The sequence below is a fragment of the Rutilus rutilus genome (genome assembly GCF_951802725.1).
Source record: "Rutilus rutilus genome assembly, chromosome: 23".
Classification (NCBI taxonomy): domain Eukaryota; kingdom Metazoa; phylum Chordata; class Actinopteri; order Cypriniformes; family Leuciscidae; genus Rutilus; species Rutilus rutilus.
In genome coordinates, this window is record NC_140233.1 from 15862069 (window position 1) to 15871276 (window position 9208).

The window sequence follows — 9208 nt, forward strand, 5'->3', positions numbered from 1 at the left end:
GCATGTGATTCGCGGATTAACTGCTCAGTTTAACTCTCATAGAGTGAAAGTTTATCATTTGGACATGTTTTGTCTTGCCAGTTTACACATTCAAATGATTTTAAATGCGGAAGAAGAGGCGAAATGATGTCAAAATACCCGTATCGACAAGTGTTCTCTCGGTTATGTCATTGTGTGTCAGTATATTCGGTCCATGCATGCGGTCTTAAAGTGACAGCAGCCTAATATTCCTGCTGTTGTCTGTGCCATTAATGTTAATTAAAAAAAACATTCAGTTCTGATTAATTCGGTTCAGGAGTATAGATAAAAGCCCGCCCGCACTGACAATTGATTGGTTGGGTCCTTACATGCGCTTCGTGAGGAACACACGCACACTAGCACACACACGCAAGGTCTCTCGCTCCCTCTCTCTGCCATGCGCGCTATAGATTCCGGGAGATTTTAACTAATTTGCGGGCATCAGGGAGCCGCGATCAACATGCGGGAGACTCCCGGAACTTCCGGGAGACTTGGGATGTCTGTTTTAGTGACTGTTTAGTAAAGTTTTACTGTTTTTTTTACAGTTTTTCCCACCTGGTGATCTGCTGACACTGCTGAAGTTTCCAAAAAGTCTCTGTACTTTATTCATTGTGCTGAAAGATTCTCAGATTACCTTTTATTCTTTCTGCCTTTAACACAACTGACGCGAACAATACCACCCGTTTAGTTCAGTTCAGTTCTCCCCGGAATGTTCTTAATGGTGGGAGTGTAGCACGATCTTCAGTCTTTACAAATACATTTAATCTGAAGTATCTTGTGAACTTCTAGTGTGTAGTGTAAAATCAAAGAATTTTCTTTTTTTTATAATTTCCTTGAAAGTAATAGATAGCATTTCATTTCGGCTGGTTGTAGCAAATCATGGTTTAAAAAATGGATCTTTGACCCTTAATGACTGAGGCATTATTGTACTGCCCTGCGTCAAGGCACCTGATAGGCTTTTGCTGAGCTCACTCATTCAAAGGTACCTTTCACCTAAATGCACTTGATAAGCTCAAGTTGCAGGACAAATGTGTTTACGGTTTTGGATGCTACACTGTGCCAAGGTGTACTTCGAGGAGTAGTAGCAGGTTGTCAGGTGAGGATTGAAATATTATCTCAAAATAGAATTTGCTCTGACAAAGTACAAATTATTTCTTGGTCAGTCCATATATCAGATTTTAGATTTCCATTCTGCTCTTAGTTCATTATGTAATATCTTGGCCTTTTATTGTGTGTACAGTATTTATTTTTGACTTAAACCAAATTAAGCTTCACAGAACTTTTTCAGCTTTCCATCAGAAGTGAAATTTGTAAAAAGCTAAGTATCAAGCTGTTTTGTGATTATTTTTGATACTTTTTAACTTTTTTACAAAACCGAATTAGAAAATGTCAAACGAACACACTGTGTTTTAATATGAAAGGTGAATGCACATATTGCAAGGTATTGTTTTAGCATGTACTCTATTGAGGGAGCTTTTTTCCAGATGTTGCAGCATGTGTAGTGAACGATTGCATAACTTTGATTCGGAAGCTCTCAGAATACAACACTACTAAACAAATAGCCAATTTAGAAATACACAAGGTGAGACCCTCTTACTTTTTTCCTGCAAACACTGTGGCCCATGCCACAATTATACTTTACTTCAGTAGACCTGCTTTGCATTTAAGTGTTGTTGCAAACAAAGTGGCTTTTACAAGGTACAACGTTGATGCCAAGAGAACCAAATCACTGGGATTACCACACTGTAAAAAATTTGTAACACTCCCAAATAAAAAATTTCAATTGACCGATAACATCTACATTTTTCAATTGGCCCAAGTGAAAATCTGTACATTTAATTTTAGAATTTACAGAATTTCACTTGGGCCAATTGAAAAATTTAGATGTTATCGGTCAATTGAAATTTTTTATTTGGGAGTGTTACAAATTATTTACAGTGCAAAGTTTCTAAGTTTGGTGGCAAATATGCACAATTTAGTTTGATGTATTTAGTGGCAAATAAAATGGATATCCAAGCAGAACTGTATATTTCACTTTGTTTTCAACGTGAAATATTATGAATTATTATCATAAACACATGAATTTCACAAGTGCAAAACCGAATGTGAGAAATGCGTGAAACACATAGGCTACATGGTTTTGGAACAGTTCCCATGTGAAAAATCGGAAATTCATGTGGTTTTTACTGGACAAATATAAATTATTCTGCAAAATGGCCCAGATGTTATTTTGTAAGTCAAAAGTCTAACAGATCAGTAACAGCAAATATTAGACTAGTAAAGCAGAATGAATTTGTATCACTAATCATTGGCATCACTGTATCCAATCGTAATGTACACTGAAAAACAATATTGTAATTTTAACTGTAAAAGACTGTAAAAATGCGACCTGTTAATTGGTTTACAGAAAGTTCCTGTACTATATACAAAGAAAAACTGTAAGAAAAAGCAAAACGAACAAATCAACTTATAATTTATTGTATATTACAATTCCTTGTGTGATAGGTCACATTTGATGTTTTTTTATTTATATTAATAATTATGTTTCTTCTTGTTATTTTTTGGTCAGTTATGTACATTAGGCTTTTATATCACATATTAAGTTGTTAAATGATTGTTTATTGCATTGTTTGAGTGTCATGTTTGTTACCATGGCATTTTGTATTTGTGTACATTTACATTTATTCATTTAGCAGACGCTTTTATCCAATAGAAGCAGTTAAACTAACAATAGGACAACAATATGCAAGTGCTATGACCCTTCCAGTTTAATCTAACAAATTACCAGTTTTTTTTTTTTTTTTTTTATAAAGGTAATAGATAAAGAATAGAAGAGAAAGTGTTAAGCCTGTTTTATACTTCTGCGTCGAACTGCCGCCGTAGCTACGTCGTAGGCTGTGTGTAGCGCGCGTACCCTTCGGCGTACCCTGACGTGCACCTCTCCAAAAATGTAACAACGCGTCAACTCTACGCGGACACAAGCGCTGTGATTGGTCTGCTAGAACCCCTCCCTCGGGTTTCACATGCTCCCTCTGCGCGCGTCAACGCGGACAACGACGCAGAAGTATAAATGAAAACCAATGCGTTGCCTACAGCGTAGAGGCTTCGGCGTAGGTCCGACGCAGAAGTATAAAACAGGCTTTAGTATTAATGGATCAAGTGTTGCCGAAAAAGATGCGTCTTCAGCCGTTTCTTGAAAAAGGCTACGGACTCAGCAGCTCTGGTTGAGTTAGGCAGATCATTGCACCAGCAGGGAACAGTCATGGTAAAGGTCCGAGAAAGACATTTTGTGCCTCTTTGAGATGGCACCACAAGACGACGTTCACTTGCAGAGCAAGTTTCTGGATGGCATGTAAGGCTGAAGTAATGAGTTTAGGTAGGAGGTGACAAACATCAGTGACTTTGATGCGATTTCTTAAAGACCACTCTAGCTGCAGCGTTTTGGATCATTTACAGAGGTTTAATACTGCAAGCTGGAAGACCTGCCAGGAGAGCATTACAATAGTCCAGTCTGGATAGAACAAGAGCTTGGACAAGGAGTTGTGTAGCATGCTCTGATAGGAAGGGCCTGATCCTCCTGATGTTGTATAAGGCGAATCTGCAGGACTGGGCACTTGGCAGTAAGACTCTGTTGCGCCTTCTATATATTAATATGTGCATCAGCTTGTGGAAAAACTACTTGAGATGAACACTGATTCATCATGTGGTTTTCTCTTTACCACCAGTGTTATTATGGTGGATGTATTATGTAAAAAGTACAAAACAGTAACAGCATGGCCTTGCTAATTCAGCAGAAAAGGGCTGTTGGATTTACTGGTTTGAAATGTTTTTTTTTGTTGATAATTACAGTTTAAATTGTAAAATGTTCAGGTTGTTCTGTAAATAAATATTTGGTACTATATGGTTATCCGGACCACACCTGACCACACGTGACCACAACCGCTCTTGGTTGGTCGTAACCCCAGTGACGGGTAGATTTAGGGGCGGGGTTGGGGTAGGTCATCATATGTGGTCCGGATAACCGTATAGTACCAAATATTTTTGTAAACATTTTACTGTATTTTTAAATAATTATTCTGGATGTGTAAGATAATTTTACGGTGTAAAATAAGCTGGCTTTTGTTTTTCCTGGTCCTTTCTCTTCTGTTTCCCTTCATTCTTTCTTCTCTTTTGTTTTTAAAGGTTGTGTAAGAAGATGCGTCATTCAGCACCTCTCGTTTTGTTGTCGCTCTTATGCGTATTATTTGGAATAGATGGCGGTAAAGTGCTGGTGTTTCCACTGGATGGAAGTCACTGGGTGAACATGAAGGTCCTGATCGAGGAATTACACTCACAAGGTCACAACGTGACGGTGCTTAGAGCCTCCAACAGCTGGTATATCAAGGAAGAGTCTCCTTTCTACAATTCCATCACCATTCCAAACACAGGAGGATTTGATGAGGACTTTTTTGGTTTAATGATCAGCCGTCTCTTGAAGATTAAAAGAGAAGGACATTTCATTTGGAACCGCGTTCAGCTGGAGTATGAAATCATCATGAGGTTTAAAAGCATGCATGAAGATATGTTGCAGATGATGGAGAGAATATTAGAAGATGAAAAAATTATAAACTCAATCCAAGATGCTAAATACGACGTGGTGCTAGCAGACCCAGCTGCTGGAGGTGGTGCAATCCTAGCTTACAAGTTTAAAATTCCTTTAGTTTTCAACGTTCGTTGGACGATTCATGGAGAGGGACATTTTGCCATTGCTCCTTCCCCCCTGTCTTATGTCCCTGTCCCTGGTGTAGAGCTAACAGACAAGATGTCATTCCTTCAACGTGTCAAGAATGTTTTGACCTACCTTTTCACCCAGTTCCAGATTGCAATCATCGCTGAACCTACCTATTCTTCTTTTTGTCTCAAACATTTTGGTCCCAATGTTAATTATTTCTCCCTTTTCCAGGACGCCGACATCTGGCTCATGAGAAATGACTTTACCTTTGAATTTCCACGACCCACAATGCCAAACATCGTCTATATGGGCGGCTTCCAGTGTAAACCAGCTAAGCCGCTTCCAGCTGATCTTGAGGAGTTTGTGCAGAGCTCAGGAGATCATGGAGTCATTGTCATGTCCCTAGGCACCCTTATTGCTCAGCTTCCACAAGACATCACCAATGACATAGCAGCGGCTTTTGCTCAGCTTCCTCAAAAAGTGATTTGGAGATATACAGGACCTCGACCTGTGACCCTTGGTAACAATACCTTACTTGTGGACTGGCTCCCTCAGAATGACCTGCTTGGACATCCTCAAACTAAAGTGTTTGTGGCACATGGAGGCACCAATGGAGTTCAGGAAGCCATCTATCATGGGATTCCCATTTTGGGTCTACCATTAGTGTTTGATCAGCCCGACAATCTCTCCAGGATGCAAGCAAAGGGAACAGCAAAGATTGTAGATATTGCGACTCTGGACAGGAATGTGTTTCTAGAGGCATTAAAGGAGGTTCTGCATAACTCATCTTACAGGGAGAACATGCAGAGACTGTCCAGACTGCATCACGACCAGCCAATGAAACCTCTTGATCGTGCCGTCTTCTGGATTGAGTTTGTCATGAGGAATAGAGGAGCCCCTCATTTACGAACACAGTCTTTCAGAATGTCCTGGATTGAGTACTACTCTATAGATGTTATTTGGACTCTAACGGCGACATTTTTCATATTTGCATTTTTGATTATATATGTGATTCGATATCTTTTTAGAGTTCTGTTCAAAAAGAAAGTCAAATGTGCATGATTTATAACTACTGTATGAGTTTGTTGTAGAACAAATTCAAGCATTTACAGCTAATTTTGTACGGACTATTTAGAGCTGCATTTATTGTCAGTAGAATCTTGAGCCTCAATAGATGCAAATTTCAAAAAGTTTATTTTTTTGTGTTAACATGGAGTTTAAAAGTTTGACTTCAGTCAGATGTAGAGTCTATTTAGAATGTCATGTAAAGGTTTTAAACAGAAATTATATTGATTACACGTTAGATCACACATACTTGGACAGACAGATGAAGACTGTATCTTGACGATGATAAAACCCACTGTAAATCAGTTATGACTGTGTAAATGAAACTGTGATTGACTTTGGATTATGAAGTAATAAATAACTGAATAACTGTCCAATTGTACAGATCTACCTGAAATTTTACAGACAAAACCTGAAAGTTCAATTCTATCCGATGCTGATTTCTTCGCCCTTTTCCAGAATGCAGACATGATTACATGATTTTTTTTCACCCTCAAATCATTGGTCATTAGTGCCAACTGCATTCCGTAACACTTGTGGCGCTTTTCCACTGCATGGTAGCTTTGTACGGCTCACTTTTGGGGGTTTTCCACGGTGTACAGTACCTAGTACCTGCTAATTATTTTAATACCACCTCGGTTGAGGTTCCAAGCAAGCCCTGTCGATACTAAAATGGGATTTATAAACACTGTAGATCACTGATTGGTCAGAGAGAATCGCCACTACCAGCGTCATTGGATTTGTGACACGAGACACCAAACCCACTAGATTTAAATAGTCGCACTTTTTGTTTAATTTGTTCGCACAACTTTTTTAAACGACTTGCTTTAAACAACCGTCGCACGCAACTTGAAAAAAGAAATGGCTGTATCGTGGTCAGTAGATGAGGTGGAGGCGCAACTATAATGATCAGTCTATAATCCAACCAACTTTGAAGCGATACTGAACTGCAGTGGAAAAGCAAACCGAGCCAAAGTAAAGCGAGCCGAGCCGAGTCAAGTCGTGCCGAGTCATGCCACACAGTGGTAAAGCACCATTACAGATGTAGTATCTAGCCTTAAGCCCGTACACACCAAGAACGATAACTATAAAGATAACTATATTAGCCTCCACACCAGCGGACAATATCGTTCTGTTTATTCTTTGATATTGAGAACGATTTTTAGAACTATATCTTTAGAGTTATCGTCCTTGGTGTGAACGGGCCTCTATAGTTGAAGCAGAATGAGACTTTTTGGATTGTTTTAAATGATAAGTTCACCTAAAAATGTAATTTGTTTCATCATTTACTAACCCTAATGTCGTTCCAAATCTGTATGACTTTATATCTTCTGCCCTACTACCTCGCAATTTTACAGATTATGTCAGGACATTGTATTGTATTTATCACTGTATTTTTGAAATCTTGTGTACTCTTTTAATTCGGTTATATTCTTTCTTATCAAAGGTGGTCAATTAAGATGCATCACTCCACCATTCTTGGTTTGTTCATCTTGTTATCTGCTCTGTCAAGATCTTTTGCTGGTAAAGTTCTGGTCGTCCCTGTGGATGGAAGTCATTGGATTAACATGAAGGTCCTTATTGTGGAGTTGCATTCAAAAGGTCACAGTATCACCGTGGTCCGAGGGTCTAGCAGCTGGTACATTCAGGAAAAGTCTCCTCTCTACACTTCCATCACTGTGGACAATGGCGAATTTGACGATGACTTCATGGAGAAGTTTCTCCCTCACTTACTGAAAATACAGAGACAAGGAAGATCATTTTGGAATGAAATGACACTTGCTGATGAAACTTATAGGAGGTTTACAGAAATTCATCAGCTAATATGCAATATGACAGCTACAATGTTTGAAAACGAGACCTTGATGAATTCACTGAAAGATGCTGCATATGACATTGTTCTGACGGATCCTGCTTTTGGAGGTGGAGTGTTACTGGCACACCGTCTTGAACTCCCTCTTGTGTTTAATGTCCGCTGGACCATGTACGGAGAAGCCCATTTTGATATAGCTCCATCTCCTCTCTCGTATATACCTGTGACAGGGTTACAGCTAACCGACAAGATGACTTTCAGTCAGAGAGTAATGAACGTGATGACATATATAATGATTCTTTATAAAAATTCCAAATACTTTGGGTCTCCTTACCAAGAGTTCGCCCAGAAATATTTTGGCCCCAATGTCGATTTCTTCTCCCTCCTCCAGAATGCCGACATCTGGCTAATGAGAAACGACTTCACTTTTGAGTTTCCACGACCCACAATGCCAAATGTCGTCTACATGGGTGGCTTCCAGTGCACACCACCTAAGCCACTTCCAGATGATTTGGAGAAATTTGTACAGAGCTCAGGAGAGCACGGGGTCATCATCATGACTTTAGGAACTGTTTTCGGTCAGCTTCTGAGTGAAATCAATGATGATATTGCTGCAGCTTTTGCCCAACTGCCTCAAAAGGTTATTTGGAGACACACAGGACCACGGCCTGCCAATCTTGGTAATAACACATTGATTGTGGACTGGCTCCCTCAGAATGACCTGCTTGGACATCCTCAAACTAAAGTGTTTGTGGCACATGGAGGCACCAATGGAGTTCAGGAAGCCATCTACCACGGGGTGCCTATTGTGGGCATTCCTTTAGCTTTTGATCAGCCAGACAATCTCTCCAGGATGCAAGCAAAGGGAACAGCAAAGATTGTAGATATTGCGACTCTGGACAGGAATGTGTTTCTAGAGGCATTAAAGGAGGTTTTGCATAACCCATCTTACAGGGAGAACATGCAGAGACTGTCCAGACTGCATCACGACCAGCCAATGAAACCTCTTGATCGTGCCATCTTCTGGATTGAGTTTGTCATGAGGAATAGAGGAGCCCCTCATTTACGAACACAGTCTTTCAGAATGTCCTGGGTTGAGTACTACTCTATAGATGTTATTTTGACTTTAATAGCAACAGTTTTTATATTTGCATTTGTGACTGTTTATACAATTAGATATTTTTGTCTAGTTGTATTCAGAAAGAAGGTGAAACGTGAATAATAGTGGCTGGAAATATCAGTTAATTTTAAAATGTTTCCAGATTGTTTCCTGACAGCATTTGCTTTTGTGAATCTTACATTTTTTAAAACATTTAAATGAATTAAATAAAAAAATACTTTAGTCCAATGCATATTATAAATAAGAATTTAGAACTAATTCAAAATTCTCTAAACTGTTTGTTTTGAGCAACATTTTTGCTCTTAGTGTACAACAATCTATATTATTAGGACTTGCTACAGACAAATATCATTTACATCTATCAGTGACAGTACAATGGCTCAAATTAACCCCAATCATTGTAATTAAATTTGTTTTTGTGTTTATGATCGAGTCAACATAATTGTGAATGACTTCTCTGTATAAGCTTTTGATGAACTCT

The 9208-nt window shown here is 39.0% G+C and overlaps 1 protein-coding gene across 1 annotated transcript; it reads left to right on the forward strand.

Moving 5' to 3' along the window:
• Positions 1–1029: 1029 nt before the first annotated feature.
• Positions 1030–8950, forward strand: LOC311283298 (uncharacterized protein). Its single transcript, XM_084397650.1, has 4 exons — positions 1030–1114; positions 4201–5783; positions 6732–6819; positions 7242–8950. Exons 2-4 carry the CDS (start codon positions 4214–4216, stop codon positions 8827–8829), a joined length of 3246 nt encoding a protein of 1081 aa, XP_084253776.1. The 5' UTR covers positions 1030–1114; positions 4201–4213; the 3' UTR covers positions 8830–8950.
• The last annotated feature ends 258 nt before the right edge of the window (positions 8951–9208 follow it).

Excerpts from the sequence above, each read along its gene's own strand:
- LOC311283298 (XM_084397650.1), top strand. The coding sequence starts at position 4,214 with ATGCGTCATTCAGCACCTCTCGTTTTGTTGTCGCTCTTATGCGTATTA. Across the intron at positions 5,784-6,731 it reads GTTCAAAAAGAAAGTCAAAT|CGATACTGAACTGCAGTGGA; the intron begins GTGCATGATTTA and ends CCAACTTTGAAG. Across the intron at positions 6,820-7,241 it reads CCGAGTCATGCCACACAGTG|GTGGTCAATTAAGATGCATC; the intron begins GTAAAGCACCAT and ends TTCTTATCAAAG.